General features: G+C 47.5%; 2 protein-coding genes across 3 annotated transcripts; both read right to left on the reverse strand.

Moving 5' to 3' along the window:
* Nucleotides 1–6,318: 6,318 nt before the first annotated feature.
* Nucleotides 6,319–11,377, reverse strand: LOC107321024 (galanin receptor type 2-like). Of its 2 annotated transcripts, XM_015877513.2 has the most exons (3): nt 10,403–11,377; nt 8,850–9,256; nt 6,319–8,096 (listed from the first exon to the last, which is right to left on the reverse strand). In XM_015877513.2, the coding sequence occupies exons 2-3, from the start codon at nt 9,221–9,223 to the stop codon at nt 7,367–7,369; spliced, it is 1,104 nt and encodes a 367-aa protein (XP_015732999.1). In that variant the 5' UTR covers nt 9,224–9,256; nt 10,403–11,377; the 3' UTR covers nt 6,319–7,366. The 2 variants fall into 2 exon arrangements, with proteins under 2 accessions (XP_015732999.1, XP_015732998.1); XM_015877512.2 differs by lacking the exon at nt 10,403–11,377 and having other exon boundaries at nt 8,850–10,301.
* Nucleotides 11,378–12,179: 802 nt separating this feature from the next.
* Nucleotides 12,180–21,425, reverse strand: LOC107321023 (acyl-coenzyme A synthetase ACSM4, mitochondrial-like). Its single transcript, XM_015877511.2, has 14 exons — nt 21,099–21,425; nt 20,132–20,350; nt 19,037–19,247; nt 18,426–18,633; nt 18,077–18,220; nt 17,181–17,337; nt 16,517–16,596; nt 15,658–15,781; nt 15,087–15,167; nt 14,890–14,991; nt 14,675–14,802; nt 14,216–14,315; nt 13,684–13,803; nt 12,180–12,957 (listed from the first exon to the last, which is right to left on the reverse strand). The coding sequence occupies exons 2-14, from the start codon at nt 20,327–20,329 to the stop codon at nt 12,871–12,873; spliced, it is 1,740 nt and encodes a 579-aa protein (XP_015732997.1). The 5' UTR covers nt 20,330–20,350; nt 21,099–21,425; the 3' UTR covers nt 12,180–12,870.
* Nucleotides 21,426–21,587: the final 162 nt, after the last annotated feature.

The raw sequence follows: 21,587 nt of genomic DNA on the forward strand, positions 1-21,587 counted from the left end.
CTCCTGTGCGTTGTCTTTGCTGAGAATAAAGATTGCCAAAGGTTCTGTGCTCTTTTTTCAACTGAGTGCTTTAGTTGTGCATGCTGTATTACTGCTTGGAGGATGGAGCCTAAGAGCCTGTAGCTGTTAGCCAGTGCTGTCTGACCTGAGTGTTATTTAAAGCCCTTCTCCAAACTTCCCTTGATAGTCATGTTTAGAACTGGATTGCGTTGGCTCTTGCAGCTGACTGGCTGTGCTGAGGAAGCATTGTCTATCTCCTGCTTAGCAGCTACTCATCCTGTCCAGCCTGTTTCTGGTGAGTTTCATCACCAGACCTTACCCAGGAGTCTACATTTGTGCTGAGGTGAGCTGAGCAACTACAGGACATCAGGCCATTGGAGGCTGTATTGACAGGATGCGGGTTGTCCAGGACGCAGGATCAAGATCTCTTGATACTGCTTGGAGAGAGCACAGAATGGCAAAGGTTGGAAAGGAATCTAGGTGATCTGGTCTACATGTTAATATTGCAGGTTGCAGGCATTAGCACTTCTTATAAATGAAAATTGGACTATGACTGATTAATTGATGTATGTGTTAGTAGTGAAAGGTGGAAAGTAGGGAGGCCTGGGTGAGCTAATTCAATAGTAGAAACGAGGCTGATTGACTGGAATTAGTAATGCAACTAGTTGTGGTCATGACCCTGGGGATGCATTTACCAGTCCTTGTTTTGTTCCTGACTGTTTTCTGCTTAGCGTATGGCTATACATGTGTGCTCACCACTGACAGCTTCTCACACGAGAGTACTTTTATAGTTAATCTCTCTGGAGCTGTCTGAGGTTCTCCTTAACCCTCTGTGTATGTGGGTGGAGGATCCTCTTTTAATTCACACTACTGTGTGCAGTCCTGTTGGTGTTGCCTCATCCTCTCCAACGGGGCTTCCAGCTGTCAGGGATACAACACTCAATCCAGTGTGTTTGTTTCCTTCCAGTGAAAACAGTCTCCTTCTGTTCTGAAGGGTAGGAGCATGCAAAGTGAATGGCTGTGCTGCTTCCAGCTCTGATGCAGTGACTGTTGTGAGGTGGCAGGGCAGCTCCTATTCAGAGGACACTGCCTTGTTTAATGATTCAGAAGAGCATTGCCCTGGCAGGAAGGGGTCGCTGCCCATCTTGGGACCACACTGACAGATATGCAGGGTATTGCCAGAAAGCAAAGGTACTGTACCAGTCCACCAGGGGCTGTAAGGGTGCTCTGTTAAGGGGCTGATGCTTTTCACTCGGGAAGCAGTGAGAATCTGAGGCAATAACAGCCCACAGTCCTGGGGCTGCAGGATGGGTTTTGGTTCAGAAGCTGGGCTTAGGGGCAGAACAGTTCTGCTCCCAGCACTGTGGAAATACACACAGGATGATGCTTCTCAGCAGTGTGTGCTGGTCCTGCGCCAAAGAGGAAAGGCACCCAGGGGCTCTGCCTGCTGTGCTGCTTGGTCTCCTGGAACAAGGTCTGTGCCTCCTCCAGACAAGCCCTGCATCCTAGGGGCCAAGACAGGGATTTTGCTCACTCGTACTTCAGGCTTGGCAGTGCTCGTGTTATCTGAAATGTCAGCAGACAAGCAGAGCTGACACGTTTGTGCTCTGTGGAGTCACAGTCAAGCGGCGCTTCATGCCTGTCTGGTCCCATCTCCCTGTTGCTGTTGGAAGGAGGGAGGAGGTTTGCTGGATGGAGGTTGCTGCTGGGCCGCACAGAGCCAGTTCTGTTTGCTGGAAGTCTCTCCAGAAGTTGGAATGGTTTGTTCTGATTGCTGTGAAGAGCAAAGTGTACAATGTCTCCCTGCTTCTCATCACTTACAGTTTAATTACAGCCCAGTTCCACTGCCATTCAAGTTGTGGTGTCAGCTCAGGTAAATGAATGTTTTGCTTCTAAGCTTCTTATCAGCAGAGTCCGTAATTCACCTGGAAGATATTTGTGTGTGCCGATTTGCTGCCTAGAGAATGGAATGACATTTGTCTCATTGCTGGGCTGCTGATTATGAGAGCTGGGACAGGGGCAGTGGCAGCGGGGAAGGCAGATACATTTACCCACGTGGCTGGCAAGAAGCCTGAGTGGGTTCAAGCAGATGGAAAGTTACACAGGGAGATTGAAAGCTTGAATGGGCAGGAGACAAAGTGATGCATTTATTTGCTGAGTGGGTAGGTAGAAAGAAATGGGCGTGAGCGAGAACTCAGTTAAGCAGCTGATGAAAATTGAGTTGTTTTCTGGCTTGTGGCCCTGGGAATGAAAACGATTTGTACTCCAAAATGCTGGTGTGGGAGGCGCTCCTTGGTTCCTGAGCTCCAAAATCACTCTGCATCTTGCTGGGTCTCCTCACTCTCTTCTCCCTGTGCTCCTGTTGCTGGTCCAGCTGTTCCTTCATCACAGACTCACCATCTTCCCCACCATGTGTTGGGACTGGGACGCCCTCTTGTTGGACATCCCCAGCAGAGCACGGGGTGCTTTCAGCAGCTGCAGTCTCAGGGTTGACCTTGAGCTTTCCTTTGAGAAAGCTTTTGACATGAACTTGAGCACCTCCACAGGCAGGGTGGAGGATTTGCTGCCTATTATAATGATTGCAACCTTGCCAGAGAGAAGAAATGCAGCCATTCCAAGTCTGAGCACGTGCAACTTCTGTTTTCCAGCTAGATCTGAGACTCCAACCTGCAAGTGGGGCTTCTCTATTTTTTTTGCTAGCACAAAGAGGTGGTATATGGCTGGACTGAATGCCGAATATCTGCTTTCTCCCAGCCTGTCAATTGAGCAGGGCGAAGAAGGGTCTCCATCACGAGCAGTATTCACTCAGCACTGATTCTCCCTTTCTGGTGATGATCTGCAGCACAGTCATTGTCATGGGGTTTTTACCCACGTCTTGTGCATTATTCTGATTTCCTATTGTTCTGGTTTGTTAATCAAGTGCTCAGGGATGGGACAGTGCCAATCAAAGCAGGCTTATAGAAAACAGCTCTCATCAAAGTCACTTGATATTTTTCAGTGCAGGATATTTTACGGATACTTCAGATACTTTATGTCAGAAGACATCTCTAAGGGCTCTGTCCTGCCATTTTGCCTTTGGCACACGGCTTTTCCTACAGAGAGGAACTGAGGCAAAGCCAGGGATTGGTGCTGTAGGGAGCAGCAGGAGCTGTGACTTTTGTATGTGTACATCAGCGTCAGCCCTCAGATCGGACTCTGAAGCTGTCAGAGTGACCGTGTATCTGTGGGGCAGTAGATGTTTTATGCTGGGAAGTGGAGCAGCACTTCTGAACACCTGAAACAGGTGGATCCCATGCCTGGTGGCAGCAGCTCTTGGTGGAACCAGGGCTCAGGGGAGAGTCAGGTTGTTTTAATTGTGTGCATTTAGCTCTTCCCCAGCTTTAAACTTCTCTCCTTTAAAGTGAGTTTAAACTACGATCAGGACTGTTCTAGATTTAGCTTCTGGCTTGGGCAATAGCCAGCTGGGATCCATTAGCGGGAGCAGGAAGGATGGTGTGGGCAGGAAGCTGCACAGGACACCACATCAGGATTTTGCTGTGTACCACAAAGCCAGGTTGAACACTTCATTAGAAACAAACTGTGTCATGTTCTAATATTAGCAAATGTGCAAACAGCTTGTCTGTCCACTGCTGCTGTGCAGGCTGTGCTGCGGCACAAAGGCCACGTGGCTTTGCTGAGCTGCTGCTGGCAGAGCTCCCTGCGTGTGGGGCTGCACTGAGGGCTCAGGCACCCAGTGCTGGGATGTGTTTAAACGTCCCTTGAATTGTGTCTCTATCTGGGTGGGCCCAATGCAGAAAGAATCCTGCCCAGCAAAATGGATACTAAGCAATGGATTCTGCTTGGATCCTTTTATTGATGCAGTAGCCCAAGCTGTTTTTGCAGGTAGCTCCAGTCCAGAAGGAATGGATGGATGTTGGGGCTGTAGGGCTGGGAAGGTTGTCATGGCTCAGACTTTCTAGGAGAGCTGTGTCTGGAGGCCCCAGCATGAGTGATGAGCTTAATTATTGCTGACAGGTCCCAAATTAACCTGTGGCTGCTGAAGAGAAGCATGTGTGGGTTGAAGGAGTCTCATCTTCTGTGCTGAATGCCAGGCAACAGAGGAAGAAATGGAGGATGTGGGTTGAGCTCTCGCATGCTGCTTTGATGGTATTGGAGATGAAGTTAAAATCAGTGACTGAAGGTGTTTCACTGAGCAATAGGGCAGAGCCCCAGCCAGGCAGTGACCACAGAGCACTGGTGTACAGGGGCTATGGCTGATTGTGAGGAAGGAGAAAAGGGGCTTGTACTGAGCAAGATGCACCTTGGGCAAAAGTTTACAACCCCAGATCTAGAAAGAATTCCCCATTTGCTCCCACAGCCATAGATCCTCACTCTCTGGCACCTTCAGACTAACCTGCGTCCTGCTGCAGGCACCCACGTGTGCTTATAACACCTTATGGGCAGTAGAAAGGGCACGTGAGAAGAGGTGACAATAGCACTCAGTGCACAGGACAGGAAAGCTCTGACTTTAACACAGGTATGTATGTGGCAGGCATGTGGGTCCTGAAAATAAGCCTGCCTCTTCTACCCAAGTGCACCCAGAAGCATCATGCTGAATAATAACCCTGTTATCCCCAGCACGGCTTTATTCCAATGCTTGAAGCATTATTCATTTGAATGAAATTATTACTTTCTGAACACTTTTGGTCATTGGGGAAGTATGAACTTGGTGTAAGAGCAGATGGAACCATTTATTTCTGCTTGGGCTGGTACTCATTTCTCTGATGGCATCTGGAAGTGTTTTGACACCTGCCCTGATGCACACACCATGTTATAGTAATACAAGCCATGCTCCAGGCTCTCTAATCACAGCGTTCATGTAAGTGGCACGCTGAGAGGATGCAGAAGCAGACACTGGAGCCCCCAGGAACGCAGGCAGCCCATACAGAAGACAGGCTCCATGTCCAAGGGTGATGTCTGCCTGCTCGTGTCTTTATTGACCCCTGCTTTAATCACCAGGACTTGCATCTCTTCCTTGTCTGTTCCCTCTGTGCTTATTAAGGGTGCTGCTGAGGTTCTTGTACAAACAACTCCGCTAAACGGTGATGGGCATCTCAGCCAATATACTCAAATTAGTACTGGTCTCTGTCTGACATTAGGAGAGAGAGGTATAATTAAGGTAATTACAAGCAATTCAGTAGCGGACGGGGAGAGCAAACTGTCTTTCACATGAGAAAAACACACCATGTAGCCAGTCTGCCCAAACCATCACAGCACAGAGCAAAACTGGAGATTTCCAGCTGGCCCACAGGTGTCTGTCCCCAGCACAGCCCAAAGGTGACCCCCAGGATTGGGTGGGCTCCCAGCACTGCCCTTGGGGTGGGTGACACTGTGGCTCCTTGCAGCACTGTCTGCTCACAGCAGGAGACAGGGACCTCGTGGAAACGCCTGATGTCGCCACCAGTGACAACAATCAGGGTGAATGGATGGGGAGATGCTCCCAAAGTGCCTACAGCTAGGTGGACAGAATAACGGACTGGCACTAATATAGTGATATCCATCTTCCAGCTTTATTATGCAAAATAAAAGAAAACAAAAAACCCACCCCCCTACAGCAAGGTGTACATTCTTATAGTGCTAAACAAACACAGCTGAGACCTGATTACTCCCCTTGGCATCCAGTTTGGATTGGCTGTTGCCAGACTTCCTCATTAACTCCCATCTGGGTCAGTTCAAGTAGCCTCTTGGTATACTGGGTTGCTCAACTCCAGCTGCAGCAGATCATGGCCCCATTCCATCAAAAAACATCTCCACAGCCACAGTGTGGGCTCTGATTGTCGATTTGACAGTCTGGGCACATGGTGTCCTCACAGAGGGGCGAGGTGTTGGGTTCTCTGCTTTCTCATGTTTTGCTCTGGGGTACCATGCACAGGGGCTCCCCTTCACTGCAGGCCTTCCCCAGCACTTCCCTGTGGCTTTGGGCAGGTGGGGTTCAGCTGTTCTGCCCACTCTTATTAGTTTTAGAAAGAAGGAGAGAAATAAGTGAAAACCAGTCGGAGCAAACAACCGAACATAAAGCGACTCCTGGATTGTACAAAGTGTTCTCCACCATTAGGAACAGCCTCTGAAATCTCAGAGCTCGTTACTTTCCTGATTTATTCTCCTTCCCAACCAGTTTCTCTCCCTTTTTGTCTTTGGTGGCTATTAATGAGTTTTTCCATTTCCTTTGTCTGGATGTGCTGCTGATTGTGTAATTGCAGTTCAAAAAATAGCGTGAATTGATCTGGGTGTGCAAGATGGGCAGCAGGAGACCATCAGCACCCACCACTGATCTCTGTTTAAGTGTTATTACGGTCACCTTTCTGTGTGTCCTTTTCACGTGGGAGCTGAGAATGCAGCAAACTAGTTTGGAGGCCCAGTCATGTTCTGCTCCACACAGGATCCAGTCCTAGAACTGGAAGGAAGGTGTGCATTGCTCCTGTGTTTGTGCAGCTCTGCAGGGCTGCAATCACGTGTTGAAAAGGCAAGAGAGCCTGTGAGTTAGCAGGGAGAGTTGGCTGGACTGCACTGAGCACAGCAAGGAGGGAGTGGTAAATTATTCCCAGTCTTGGATGCAAGTCTCTGCTGTGGGAGTCTGTTGGCTTTGCAGGTTCTCTCAGATCTGTTTTTCAGATCAAACTCAGTCAGCCAAAGAGGTTTTCTCCATCTCCAGTAATTAAGTAACGGCAGGAAGGCATCCACGAACATCTAATCAGCCCCAGAAAAGGAGATGAGAGTTTTCCTCCCTGAAGCTCCAGGACTGCATGTTTGGCACTCAGCATGCCCTGAAGACAAACATCTGCTGCACCGTGGTGAGAGAGCTTCCCACATCCCCTTTGCAAAGTCTCAGCTGTGCAGATGGGACAAACCATAGCTGAGCTCCCCAGCTCACCCTGCCTGCTGGCTGCTTGTCTGCCCATGGGGCATCCAAAGAGCAATGGCCGGGCAAAGCTGTCTCCCTTACCACTCCATAAGAAACACTTTGTCCAGAACAGACAACAGGAGGAAAGAAGGGACCATTTGATGACAAACATGTCCATTGTAGTGGGGCTGCTAAGCAGAGGACTTAGAAGGATGGGAGTCAACAGAGGAGCTGGAGCATTCATCCTTGAACTCCAGGTGAGCTGTGGATCAGGAGCAAGTGTGGGTCCATTCTTTCCCATGCACACAAGATGTTGTGGGGAGATGGCTTAGGAGGACAACTGGTACCCAGAAAGAAGAGGAACAGCAAGGCCAGAAGCAGGATATAGCAAGGTTTCTGTCTTGCCTTTCCTAGCATCCTGTCTCATTCAATGGGAGGGAGTGATCTGAGGCAGATGGCGCAGCTGGGCTGGCAGATGATGTGGAGCTACTTAGAAAGGTGACGGTGCTTGGAAGAACCAGAGGAGTCTGGGTTCAGCTCACACTTGTTATTTTCCTCGTGCACCTGGGACACTTCAGTGGAGCCTGCCTCAAAGCCAGGCACAGTGTGAGCTCCGTGCAACACGTGCACCTTGTTGCGTTTTTTTTTCTTCAGGAGACAGCTGAAAACTTTTTTGAAGCCCTTACGGAAGTGTTTGGATACCAGGGCATAGACGATGGGGTTGAGGCAGGAGTTGGCATAGGCCATGCAGTGGGAAAGCAGGCGGAAGGCATAGGTGGCCTGGTTGAAAGGGAAATCTCCATAGAGGTATCGGAGGATGACTACGTGGTAGGGCAGCCAGCACAGGCAAAAAAGAATGGTTACGATGATGATCATTTTAGTTACCTTCCGCTTGGCTTTCTTGGACTCTGACATGTCCTCCAAGGGTTCCACTGCTGTCCACAGGTACTTGATGGTCCTGGTGTAGGAGAGGCTGATGACCAGAACTGGGATGACATAGCCAAAAGCAAACGTGCTGGTGTCCATCACCTTGCGTCTCCACTCCTCCCAGCCAGGCATGCAGATGTAGCTGGACTCCCACTCGATCAGGTCATAGTAGCTCAGATAGGGCCCAGCAAAGACCACAGAGAGACCCCAGATCACAGCCATGGCAGCCACCGCGTTGTAGGGAGTTCGCAGCTCCCGGGAGCGCAGTGGGTAGCGGATGGCCAGGTACCTGGAGGGGAGAGCAAAGCAACCAGAGCTAAGAGTTCAGTCAAGCTGTGCCTGGCCACATGAACACCAGGAACAAGAGGGCTTCATTCTGCTGAAGATCCCTGAGCAGTGGCTCTACATGATATCTCATGGCCTCTTAGAGATGTGGTCCTGGGCAAAACTACTGCATTTCCTCCCATAGTCATGGGCTGGCTGGCTCATCTGCGTATGATGGGGTGGGTTATATGCTGAGCTAGAGAGAAAGAAACAGGGCTGTGGAGACCACAGAGATATTCACTGCATGGTAGAAATTATCTAGCAGTACCAAGATCAGAGGAAGCTGCACCGGGTGATGGATGCAGTGCTGGCTCCTGCCCAGTCAAGGCCTGTTTTCAGCCCTCTCTGGCTTTTACAGATCAGACTGGCAAGGGAGAGATTTGCTCCCTGTAGCCAAGGCTGTGTTAGATGATTAGCAGTGGGTGTTTCTGGCACAGTGTGGGGCTGAGTTTGGGTCTCAAGCACACTAACCTGTCTGGGAAGCACAGACAGGAGCAGCACCGGCTCTGTACTTGGGAAAGCTGGAAGTGCTGCCTGGGGGCTGTTGGAGGAAGGGAAAACCAGACCCCAGACTGCCTTTAGCAGCACAGACCATTACCAATGTGGTTGGAATGATTTGCCTGAAGGTGATGGGTCCCGACCTTCCCATGCTCTCACTCTACCCACATTCTCCTGACTGTTGTCCTTCCCCAGCCCCAGAGCATCCTTAGGCTGTTACCTGTCCACGGAGACGGTAGCCAGGGTGAAGCTGCTGGCGTACATGGTGAGGTAGATGAAGAAGTGGACGGCTTTACACAGGAAGGACCCGAACACCCATCCATCCAGCGAGTAGATGGTGGCCTGGAAAGGGACGCAGAAGACAATGAAGAAGAAGTCAGCCAGGCTGAGGTTGAGGATGAAGAGGTTGGTGGTGTTGTACTTCACTTGGCCGTTGCGCAGCAGCACAGCCAGCACCAGGCTGTTCCCCACTGTGCCCAGGAGGAAGATGAGAGAGAAGACCACAGGGACAATGACACTAGCAGGGCTGAACTGGTAACTGTCAGAGGAATTCCAGTACCCAGCCAAGCTGGTGAAGTCCTCGTGCTCCATCATTCTGCGCCGTGGTGAGGTTGAAGTGGCTGGAGCCTGTGGCAACACAGGGAGAGAGGTGAGAGACTGGAGAAGTGCTGCTTGGCCTGGGAGCGCGAGCAGAGTGAGTGCCTGAGGCAGAAGCACTGCAAGAGGCATGTGAGCATGGGTCTGCTGGTGTCCCAGGTATGGGTGCAGATTTGGGGGTGCCAGCTGCTTGGAGTCGCTGCAAACCCTGTTCAATACAAACACTGCTGCAATGAAGGAAGTGTTAAAGGATATAAAGGCTACGAAGCAGCTTGCAGTCTTTGGCCTCCCATGCTCTTCCCAGCAGCTGCTAAGAGTCAAGTGCCCCTCCTGGAGTGACAGCCTCTCCTTCATCAGGCGAGGAAGCACATGCTACCCCTACTCCATAGGATCTACTCCATGCTCTGCACTATACCCTGTGCGTGCCCTGAGCTCCTTCTGTAGGTCTGAGAAAGTTGTTAGCAAAGCCTTTCTAACATCTGACAGCTGGACCAGAAACCAGCTTCATATTAACAGCCACACAGACTGTCCGTGCTGCCTGGTAAGGCGACTGCTGTCCCCTCCCCACCATCCTGCTCATCACCAGATGCTCTTCATTTGTTCTGTCTCTCTTGCAAGACAGATAAGCCACAGCCAGCCCTCTTCAAAGGCTGCTCTAAAGAGAACAAAAAGACAGGGAATACCTCCACCCCTCTCTGCAAATCAAAGGCAACCCTGCGAACACAGAAAGAAAGATGTGATCAATGGTGTGATCTGCTGTGGGATCACTTCAGGGTGCCTGCGTGTCACAGAGCTGGTTCCAGTCTGCAGCTGACTTCCCTTGATGTGCATGTGTTGCTCGTTCTGCTGCTGTCACTGCTGCTCCCAGCACAGAGTGCCTCCGTTTCCCCCTCCGTGCGGGCACCTCGTTTGCTCTGCTGGGGGACAAACTCAGCGCTCAACCCAGGACCCGCAGCTGCCCCAAATCACCCGGGGGGCGCCGGGCCGGGCCGGGCAGCCGGGGTGTCCCCGGGGCTCCTGCATCGGTCACGGTCGAGCGCGGGGCTGCGCGTCCGCACCGGGAGCCGCTCGTTCCCCTCACCGCCCGCCCCCCCAAGTCCCGGTCGGTCGGACCGGCTGCTCGCACCGCCGGGACCCGGGCATTAGTGAGCCCCGTTCCCGCCGGTCGGATCCCACCTGCCACGTTCCGCTCCGCCGCTCGTTCCGCCCCGGCCGCTCCGCTCCCCTCGATGTGTGTCCGCTCCCCGACACACGCACCCACTGAGCAGCGCCGGCACTTTGTGCACCGCGCACCGAGCACACAGCGCCCGCCCCGCAGCGCAACGTGGGGATGTGGCACTTGGGGACAGCGCTGAACAGCAGCGCGGGGATGGGCTGCTGGGTTTGGGTTGGGGGCCTTTTCCAGCGGTGCGGACCCTGTGACTCGATGTGATTCCACAAAATCCTACAGCGAGCTCGTGCCTCTCGGTGCTGACACTGGGCACAGCTGCACGCACCTCAAACACACACAGCACGAAGCCCTGTAGGCACCAACCAACACTGCACCACCCGTGCATCGCTCCTGGTGTCTCCATCATCCTTGCCTTTCTTTGTGCATTTCTTTCTCCTAATGCTTCCTTCACTTTCATGGCCGTTTACCTTCCCCCTTTTCCTCTGCCTGTCCCCACATCTTCCTTCTGTTCTCTATTCTTTCAGTCTCCCTCTCTGTCCCGCTGACCTTCCCCTCACTTCTGGCTGTATCTGACTGTCCCTTTGATCCTCAGTGCCTCTATCCCGTTTCTTTTTGCAGCCCATTTGTACTTTATCCCTCTCTCTTTGTTTTGTGCTGATCTCCATCCCTGCCCTGCACCTCACACCTCCCCAGTGTCCTGCTCAGTCCCTTCCTCCCACCATGCACGTTCTCTATCCCCACTCCCTCTCCTAATTCTCCATCTATCCCTCTGTCCCGTCCCCACTCCCCATTAATTTGCTTTTCCAGCCTGTTCTTCCTCTCCTTTCCTTTCCCATCAGTCACACAGTCCTGTTCCTTCCCTCCTGACTTTCTGTGCCAGCTGTTCTGCCCTTTTCGGTGTCTGCCTCGCTGTCACATCTCTTTTTCCTGCATTGCTGCCCTGTTCATCCCTCTGCCCCCTCCCTGCCCTGTTCCCCCCCTCCCCGCTCTCTGCCCCCATCCATTCCCACTCTCTGCTCCCTCCCCATTGCAGCCAATGGAGGCGCAGCCCGTTCCTCTGCTGCCCCCCAGTGGTCAATGCCGGTACTGCGGCAGCTGCCAGCGCATGCGCAGTGGACACTACCCCCCCCCCCCCCCGAACATGTGCAATAGCGCTGGGAGTGAGGTTTAGTGGCTGGGGTGGGTGTCATTAGGGTTAATGTTAGTGTTAGGATCATAGAGCCATCTAACAGTGGTCCTAGAGCTGGCATAAGGTTATTAGAGAGCCTGAGAGTCATCACAGAGTCATCCTATAGTCCTCATATTGTGAAATGTCCTCACAGAGGCGTCCTGGAGTTGTCAGTTGTCACAAATGTGTCATAGAGCCATCATATGGACCTTAGAGAGCAATAGAGTCACCATAGAGTCGCCATAGAATCACAGAGTGGTCACGGAGTCATCATAGAGCATGTACAGACGCCCTTCATAGCTGCAGAGATGGGATCAGGGAAGCCAAAGCACACACAGAACTCAACTTGGTGATGGATGTGAAAAACAAGAGATTCTCCAGGTGGATTGGCCAGAAGCGGCAGAGCAGGCGGTGCAGGCAGAGCAGGCAGAACACTCCCCTCTGGCAGATGGAAATGAAGAGCTGACTCCACCAGATATAGAGAAGCCTTGTCTGTGTCATGAAACCAGCAATACTCATCTGTATCTCCATCACTCTTGTTCCCAGATGCATCCAGATCACCAATGCAGTTTTGGCAGCTTTTCCTACAAAAACCAAGCTCATTTAATTACTGCTCTGTTTTCCATTACGGCTTTATTCCTGTGTTTGTACTGCACAGAAGATGAAGTTGTAGGTCATTTATTAAATGCTTCAGCTCAGTGCAATGGCTAAAATAGCAAACCAAGAGTTAGGAAAGTCACCATCCAGCAAATCTGCAATACAAAGTTCAAAACACAAACTGCAAAATCATTAAGGACTTCTTAGACAGCAAACTACATATTAACTTACTTGGTAAGACAAGCAGAGATCGTCTCCAGGGTCTCTGAATTCCTGCTTATACACTTGCTTATATTTACATGCATGTGCTTATAATTATGCTTTTTGCTTCTGGCTGAGTGTGCAGTAGTAAAACAAAGCAGGTTTAGAAGAGGCAGAGAACCTGGAAGGTCCAGAAATGAATGACTTTTAAGGGAAACAGAGCTGGAGACAGATAGAGCTTGTGGCAGTGATATGTGACACTACGGTATGTATGAACTTTTGGATAGCAAGGACTAGAATGGAATTGTATAATTGGTTTGTTCTCCCAGCAGCACATCAGGACCTGAACCTGTAGTGCTGACATTGGAAGGTTTTACAAACATCACACTTTGGTATTATGTACAGGTTTTGATGCTCAGGCATTTAACAAAAGCAGACCAGGCCGATTTAAACAGAGAAATATAGCAGTAATGGAACAACTGAAGTTCTGTTAAATTCCACACAGTGCTACTTCTTTCCCCACTCTTTGGCTCTTAATTCATCCCTCTTTATCTTCCCAGTGATTGTCTTCGGCAGCTCCCGGACAAATTCCACCTACATAAAAAAGACAGAAGATGATGTAGCCCGATCTCTGCACAGCAGCTTTTCCAAGACTCAACATACATGGAAAACAAGGAGACCCCTCACAGTAAACACATCTTGCCTAGAGGATCGAGTCCAAGCCAAATCAAGGCAGCACCAAGTGCATCTTCTGAAGGTTTCTTTGGCTTCCCAGATGGTGGGAAACTGCCTTCCAGCTAACCAAGCTGGGCACTGTAACTAAAGGTGAAGACTAATGCTATCTGAGACAGAGGTGAATAACAACAAAATGAAAAGGGATGATATTAGCATAAAGTAATGGTCCTTAGTTCCTACAAGCTCTGCATGTGTAAACTAAGGCATTGCTGGTAACATTTCTCTTGTAGTGTTGATATTTCTGAGAAACATCAAGCGCATTCTCCTCTTACCTGGTAACTGTGAGAACCAGTGGACAAATATGGGATTCAGTCATGTCCTACCCCTAAAGTCACCAGAGAGTGCCTGGCTATATATGGAATGTGATGTTGACTTAGAGAGCTAAGAAGCATTTCTGAGGTTTAAGCAAACACTGTACTCTGTACTTTTCACTGTAATGAAAAATAATATAAACCATTATCAATGACCTTCTTTGGCCAGTGCTCTGGCTGAACCCTTATCACTGTTTCTTTCAGGTGAACAGTGAAGGTCCAAATAATAATGTTGCTGAGAATGTTCTGGTTTAGTTTGTCCAGAAGCATTTACCTTCCTGGGGTATTTATATGGAGCAGTAGTTTTCTTGACATGCTCTTGCAAGTCGCGGGCTAAACTTTCACAATCACTGGATGAAAAGGCATCAGACAGGACCACAAATGCTTTCACAACCTAGAAGACAAGGTTGGTAAGAGTGATCTGACACTGTTAGTTTTTAAGACCATTGGCTACCGTGAGCAGTTACGACATGATACGAGCTTGGAGTCATGACGTGGGAGAAGAAGAGAGAAACCAGAGCAGTGTGTGAAATGGTTGTGCTCAGCTTTTGCACACCCGTATGCCAAAGGGAAAGTTGAAAGCATAGTTTGCTCCTGTTACAGAAAAAGAGCATTTGCTTTATGCCCTCATAGGTGGCCAAGAAGAAGGGGTAACAAGAATTGTCTTTGCAGAGCCTGCTGAACGCTTTCTCTCTCTCTGAAGTTTGCCTTACAGGTATACATTACTCAGTACAAAAAGAACTTATTTATATAGTTATACATGTAAACAAACATATGGCTTCTGCCACCACTGTGCAGCACATTACCTCTCCTCTGAGGGGATCTGGGCTGCTGACAACAGCTGTTTCTGCTACTGCTGGGTGTTCTATCAGGGCACTCTCTACCTCAAATGGCCCAATGCGATACCTGGTAAAGGGAAGAACAACAAAGGATTTCATGTTACAAGCAGTTCTGAAATAAAAATATTTCCTTGGCTATGATAGAGGTGTCCTTCAATTTCAGTTTAAACTGAAACTAGATTAAAATCCCTCTGCTGCCAGTGGAAAACAGGCAGAATTGTGCTGTGCTCATGTGCTGAAAGAGACGAGCTGCAGGGGAAACTGATCTACATGAGTAAGATGATACTGCAGGTCTAAGAAAAACTACCAATAAAAGCAAGTATTCATAAGGTGAGAGGTAATGCATTTCACCCCAGGACCATTGTGTCGGAAGCACAGCAGTAACATTGTGTAACAGCAGCTTTAGAAAAGGAGCAACAAACTGACCCTGAAGAAATGATGATATCGTCGTCTCTTCCAATAAACCAAAAATATCCGTCTTCATCCATGGTCCCTCTGTCTCCTGTGACGTAAAAATCCCCACGCTCACTTTCTGCAGTTTTCTTAGGGTTATCCTTGAAGTGGATTGCAAATAGTAACTTAAACTATTAAATCTGAGATGTTCTGGGGAGATGGCTGTTGGTGAGGAATAAAATACTTACTATGTATTCAGTGAATAAACCAAGTGGTCTTACAGGTTTGCTTCTGACAGCAATTTCCCCCTGCTGTCCAGGAGGCAGAACATTAGCGTTTTTGTCCACAATCTAGAATGAAAACAACATGTACTTCAGCAAAAGCCAAATGAAATAAGAACACCCACCCCCTACCTATGGAAGACCCTAAAAAGCAGTCATTAAACCTGAACATCAAATGGGGGAGCGGCCTTTCCCATTGATCCAGGTTTGATCTTCATTCCTTTAGAAACAGAGCAGATGATTCCCTGTAGAAATAAAAGCTGACATAAAGATTTGCCATAGAAAATCACTACTTTCACATTAAATTCATTACATGTATTTTCTAGAATAAAGCCAAAGTGACGAATTAAGATTCAGATCCTGGTTGTTGGTTCTGCAAAGTAGAAACGAGCAAGATGCAGAAATACCTGGAAAGAATACTATTCCATTAACTAAAGGATTTGTGTTCTCTGATAGCCCATCTTTGTTAGCTTTTAGCTCTGCCCTCTCTTCTGCCACTGTCAGCTGGAATTTGCTTAAGGACATTTAAGAAAATACTAGAGCACATCCCCTCCCAGCAATCCCCTCTTCCAAAAGGTTCTGTGAGGAGGGCCATGCCGAGGTACTCTGTCAGAGGTGATCAGTGGAGGAGGTTACTGAAACATTCACAGGAACGTTAAAAAATAGGCAACGTTACAGAAAGCAAGCATTATGCAAGAGGAAATTATGAAGATTGAAATAGAATATTGACACTACCGCTTCAGTCTGGCCATATACTTCATGGATGTCCAGCCCTGTCTTGCTTTTCCACTGGTCAATGACTTCTGGGTTCAGCGGCTCCCCTCCACTCAGGCAGTGCTTCAGGTTCATGAATTTGTAACTTCACAGGGGGTCAAAAAGCAAAGAGAAACACTTAAATTGATCACATTAGATGAGGATGAGCAAAATGCTGTAAAATAATCCTGGAGTTCTGTTTACTGAGGAAGTTCTTCCCACGAAGTAGGAAAACCAGAAGATTCCTGATTCTTTGGTTCCCAATAAAGCAAGAACATCAGTCTTTGCTCAATGTTATACACAAGTAATTAAGCATGAGTTAAAAATGCATGAAAAAAAAGTAAAATTTTTGCTGAAATCAGCTGGGATTTAAGCACCAGCTCATAACTAACCAGAGACCAATTTGCTGAGCCAGGGGCATGCATGCTGACCCCCTGCAGCAGCCCAAGAGAGGAAGTACAGGAGAGGAGCAACCAGCAGCGACCATTTGTTCATCAGTGAGAAGCTGGAGCAGAAAGCCTGTCAGCCCCCAGCAGTTATGCTAATGCTATCCTAATGTGACAGCAATTCCCAGAGCATGGATAACTGTTGTGGTGACTGGAATTAGAATCTCCCAGAAGTTTAGTTTTATACCCTCTGGGATTTGCTTACATGTTCAGTAATGAAAAGTCTCAAATTACCAGTGGAAAACATCAGGCTTCTCTACAATCAGCTCACAAATCCCGTACAACTGTCTCTTCATAAAGGATGTTTTAGACTGAATTATGACCCTACGTTGGGTCAAAAGCTGGACCTAGGAAATCACTAACGTGTAGTTAGTAAATAATATCTCTGGACGCACCTGGAGAGATCAGCTTGCACCAGCATGCGGTACAGCGTGGGAGCACCAACGATGGTGTCGATGGGGAAGTTGCAGAGAGTCTAATGAGTGAAGCAACAACACAACAGGTGAAACTCAGACATCAGAAGCTGTCTTCTGGATGTACAGTGCACAGGAGTGTAGGGGCCAAATGTAGCTCTCCTGTTTATGTAAAAGCAGTAGATACATTCTTCAGGGGCCCCTACCCTTGGCATAGCAGGTGGAGAATCACAGTATGTTTGGAAAAAATTCCAGTCTTTCTTGTCTACATGAAACCCAGACTGCCTAGACAGCTCCAAGCATGGACAGAAGAAGCCTGTCTGCATTATGGGGAATGGTTTGGGTTGGAAAGGACCTTTAAGACCATCTCGTTCCAACCCCCTGCTGTAGGCAGGGACACCTCCCACAGCCCAGGTTGCTCACAGCCCCACAGTGCTTCCAGGGAGGGAGCATCCACAGCTTCACTGGGCAACATGTTCCAGTGTCTCACCATCCTTACATTAAAAGAGTGAATAGGACTTTATGGAAAGATAAAGCATCTTAAATGCAACAGTGGACATAACACTCTTTAAATCTTCCTCTGCAGTTAGAAATTATTTTCTGCTCCTTTTCTGCAGGTTTCCACACCTCTGTAAGTTTTTCTTACATTTAGGATAACTGATGATTCAATCTTTGGGAGCTGGTGGACAAAGACGCATGATCCTGAAGACCAGGCATCGAATACAGATGTCAGCGAAGTTACTATCCAGCCTGTGTCTGTAATGCCCCACACTGTGTCCGATGGAGCCACATCCAACCAGAATCTAACAGCAGGAAAAAGAATTAAAAGAATAAAAAGGAAATGGTAGCTTTTGTTTAATTAAAAGAAAAAGGAAAGCAAATGAAACCAAAGGGTCACTGTCCCCCACATCTCCCCTAAGAAAAACCCAAATACCCAACAATCAACAACACCAATAGAAAACAAAAATCAAATCCAACACTGCTAATGAGATATGTGGGCTCTGGGCACTCTCAGTATGTTCATTTGTTGAGCTACCTCAGGGATAAGAGGACCTCTAAGGTTTAAGTATCTGTTTGTACAAATAAACATATACAGTAAAGTTATGAGGTCATTCATAACATTGGATACAATAAGGGAAAGAACTGCAGTAAAGTGACTTTCCTGTGTTGGACACCAGGTATTTCACTTCCATGTCTGCTGAAGGACCAGGCTGATCTGTGCAACAAACGTCAGCTCTGACTCTGTTCATCTACACACAAAACATAACCTTTGCAGCCCAAACAGAATGATGTCTTTGGTGCTGCACTCTAAAATGCTTCCAGCTTGTGGCTGTCCTTTGAAGCACTCCAAAGAAGGACTGGAAGGTAGTCACTGGAAAATGGAAATACTGGGGCTGATCTTACTCATTAGGAAATCTGTCAGTGTTTCTAACCTGATTTCTGGGGGAGGAGGACAGAAGCCACACACCTGGGTAGCTCAGGAGCTTTTCATCAGTTGTGCTGTGCAGCTCCAATTATCAACCAGGCTCAAAACTTTCATACCTTTCACATAACAGGGGTCTAAAACCAAGGCTGCCCTGGGAATGTTCGACCATCTTTGGAGAACCTGTGGTTCCACTGGTAAAGAAGATCGTCATCGAGTCTTGAAGCCTTGTTTTGGCGCAGGGATGGTCAGCAGGCTGGTTTCTGTAAAACACAGAATACAGTTGGTGACTTCAGTGATTACTTTACATGGGCTTCAGAACCATGTAAACCATCTGCACTAAGCCACTAAGGCTTAGTGGTGGTGTTTGATGAGTATTTGCAGTTGATGAATACAAATGAGCACTTGTGGAGAACAGTTCTGCTTTCTGCATCGTGACTGCAGTGCCACTCATGCATATATACTCACTTGTACAGGTCATTGAAGTTCAGCCATCCCTCCCTGCTGCCTTTGGACACCATCAGCTTGTATTTCAGAAACTGGCACTCAGATGCCACTGAGTCTACTGCAGGAGCCAGGATGTCATTGGTAATGATGCACTTGGCCTTCGAAGCCTGGAGTCGATATAATATGTCTTTGGCTGATAATTGGGATATTCCTGGAATTAAGACAATTCCTGGAAGAGCAATATGATTAGTTTAGGATAACATTTTTTACATCTGATCCTTTTCTAAACTAGTCTAAACTAGTGACTATTCCCAAACTGACCTCTGGGATGAATGTGCCACGACACTCCCAAGTCAGTTAATGTTGGAGTAATGCAGCTGCTGTGCCCTCCTGTAAGGAATCAAAGGTGGACCTCTCTGGTGACTCCTCAGCTCTTTGCCTTCTGCCATCTCCATGCCCCAGGCCACCTGCTCTATGGCACCTACTGCAAATCCTTCAGGGCTGCCTGTGTAATTGGTAGCCAGGCAACTCACTCAATTGTTAATTTACATTACTTCTCCTTTATAAACGATTCTGTGTCCTCTCAAATGATTTGCATTATGAAGCAGTTTTACTGATCTCAGCTCACTGACCGGCTCGAATGCACGCCACGTTCAGCAGCCACCATTCTGGGATTCGTGGCAGGACCACAAAGACTCTGTCCCCTTTTTGCAGTCCACACACTTTGGTCAACACGTTGGCCACTTTGCGAGAAAGGATTCCCAGTTCCTGAAAGTTCCACTTTACTTCTTCTCCATTTCCACTTATCCACCAAAACGCGGATTTTGTTGGTCTTTTTCCAGCCTAAAAACCACAAGGATTCCAAAGAAACCCCCATTTTTTTCAGCAAGATTGCGCAGTTATAAAAACAAAAGTATCTGTGAATCGTGGAGGATTCGTGTGTTTCCAAACTTGCACATGAGCAAGTTGCAAATTATTTTCCTTTGTCCTTAGGGAGTGCAGGACTCACTGTGGGTCACACTATGGGTCAGATATTCCTGACAAACTGCCCTTTTCTGAACCTGAGGTGTTCATCATTCTGTGCATCTCCGGACTCAAGTCACTGTCTAAATTCTATTCCTGTCTAAGCTTCACACTGAGCATTAATTCTCTTAAGAAGGTGATGAGTAACACAAAATACTTCACCTAATACTTGTGATATTCTGAGTGGAGTTGTGGAATACCACAAACAGAAGCTGCACAGGAAGAAGAGAAAATAAAGCATGAGAATGCATTATCCCTGGTCAAGCCTGAGAGCTCAGGGAGAGGGGAGTGACTGAAGTGACTAAAGACTGAAGGTCTTTAGTGACACGACACCTGGATAAACGCAGCATCTACTTTGGAGAAAGGCAGTTGCACACTTGTGGCAGAAAGTTCCCTGGCATGCAGTATTATTGTTACATTACTCTTGCTTTGTGATGTGACAGCTAACAATATGGCATGCAGAAGAAATAAGCACAACCATTCCAATGATGAATCACAGTCTTGAGGGCCTTATCATTGCTTTTTCCACCTACACAGGGAGGACCAAGGGTCAGACATACTTGTAAAAAATGAAGCAAGAAGAAATGAGATTCCACATCATTTCCTGGTTCAAATTGGTTTTTAGCAACTGATTTTTCTTTAAGAAAAAGAAGTTACTATTTGAAATGAATCTAAGAATCTCATCTGCCCAAACGATCGCCTACCTTTTCAATCTCAGACCATTTGTCCAGTACATCGCTTGCAAAGTTAAAATACTTTGGTATTTCCTGTTCACCACGTCTGACGGACTCATACTGAGAGTGCACATCAGAGACAAGCAGCCTGGGATGCCCATGGAAAGTCCTACAAGGAGGTTTCAGAGTCCACAACGATGTTAGAGCCCGTAACTTACAAATCTTCATGGCAGGATATAAATGAAGATGCTGTAGACCGCATAAGAAAGTTAATGGAATCGTTGCTGTTGTTTTCCTCTAACGAAAATAATGAAAATGAGAAACACTACCTTGAAATTAACCAAAGAAAGACAGTTCTATTATGGATTGATTAATTATTAGTTGAGTTCTCTTAGGCTATTCACAGCAAAACTGATGTTTAACAACAAAGTTCTGCAGCAGATTTTCCTCCAACCATGTTCCAATACGGAGCACCAGACTGGACTAAAACAGATCCACTTGAATCAAACTGAACAATTCAGCGATCAACATAAGCAAAATACTTTATTTTTATGTTCTTACTCTTTTTAGTATCATAGTAAGCCACTTCTCATTTCTTTGTGCGCAATTCTGCAATTTAGCTAAAACCTGTAGATTTAAGAACACTGTAAGAGCAAAATATACACAGCAGTGGGTAGAAAGGTGACTACAGACATTCAGGAGCAATATTCAAGTTTGGACAGGTTACTCAAAGCTGACAAAGTGAAAAAGATTTTAAATGAGGGATTCCCTGCTCTACCAAAATTTGCATTAAGTTTTGCTGAGAGAAAACCTGGCAGTTTTTAACATTTTCACCAGCAAAATCAGGAATGAAAACAAAATAAGAAAACTGAGGGAAGGATACAGTAATGAGAAAGTCTGAATTGCTGCTGGAATCAGAAATGATTTTTCCTGATTAGTACCAGTTGCTGCTTCTTGCTGATGACCACTGAGAACTGGAACAACGTGTTTTACCAACCTGTTTGCTCCGGGCAGAGTGGATTGAGCGGCCTGCAGCAAATCCTCTTCACTGGTTCATTTAGCTGTCAGGAAATGCTCCCCAAAAGGCACCTTGGGAAGACTGACTGGAGATGTGGAGCTCAGACGTGCTAATTAAAAGTACTTGGAGTGATGCCCCTTTACCAGTCGTTTTTTTCCAAGTAATGAGAGCAGAACATAGTACAAAACTGACCAGGCAATGTAATGATTTCTAGAGTAACCTTTCTCCTTGTAATCATTTACACCATTGTCAATCATGTATAATTTGCACCTTAGCCTGAAGAACTTTGTATATTCTTTTCTCCCATTTTAACCAATTGAGGAGATCACAGATTCATCATGATGAGAGGCAGTCATACAATACATCTTTCTCCTTCCAACCAGAAGGAGTTTGGGAATGTCATAGGGAGAACATTTAAAGAGAGAATGTCAATCCATCACTGCTTGTACTCATCACAGTGCAGAGATA

The sequence above is a fragment of the Coturnix japonica genome, chromosome 14 (assembly GCF_001577835.2).
Source record: "Coturnix japonica isolate 7356 chromosome 14, Coturnix japonica 2.1, whole genome shotgun sequence".
Lineage (NCBI taxonomy): Eukaryota > Metazoa > Chordata > Aves > Galliformes > Phasianidae > Coturnix > Coturnix japonica.

Coding starts and splice junctions, on each gene's coding strand:
- LOC107321023 (XM_015877511.2), bottom strand. CDS start 20,329: ATGAAGATTTGTAAGTTACGGGCTCTAACATCGTTGTGGACTCTGAAA. Junction 18,221..18,425: donor AACTTCAATGACCTGTACAA/GTGAGTATATAT, acceptor TGTGTTTTACAG/AAACCAGCCTGCTGACCATC. Junction 14,992..15,086: donor CTCCCCCATTTGATGTTCAG/GTTTAATGACTG, acceptor TTTTCATTCTAG/ATTGTGGACAAAAACGCTAA.
- LOC107321024 (XM_015877512.2), bottom strand. CDS start 9,580: ATGAAGGAGAGGCTGTCACTCCAGGAGGGGCACTTGACTCTTAGCAGC. Junction 8,097..8,849: donor GCTACCGTCTCCGTGGACAG/GTAACAGCCTAA, acceptor TCTCCCCTCCAG/GTACCTGGCCATCCGCTACC.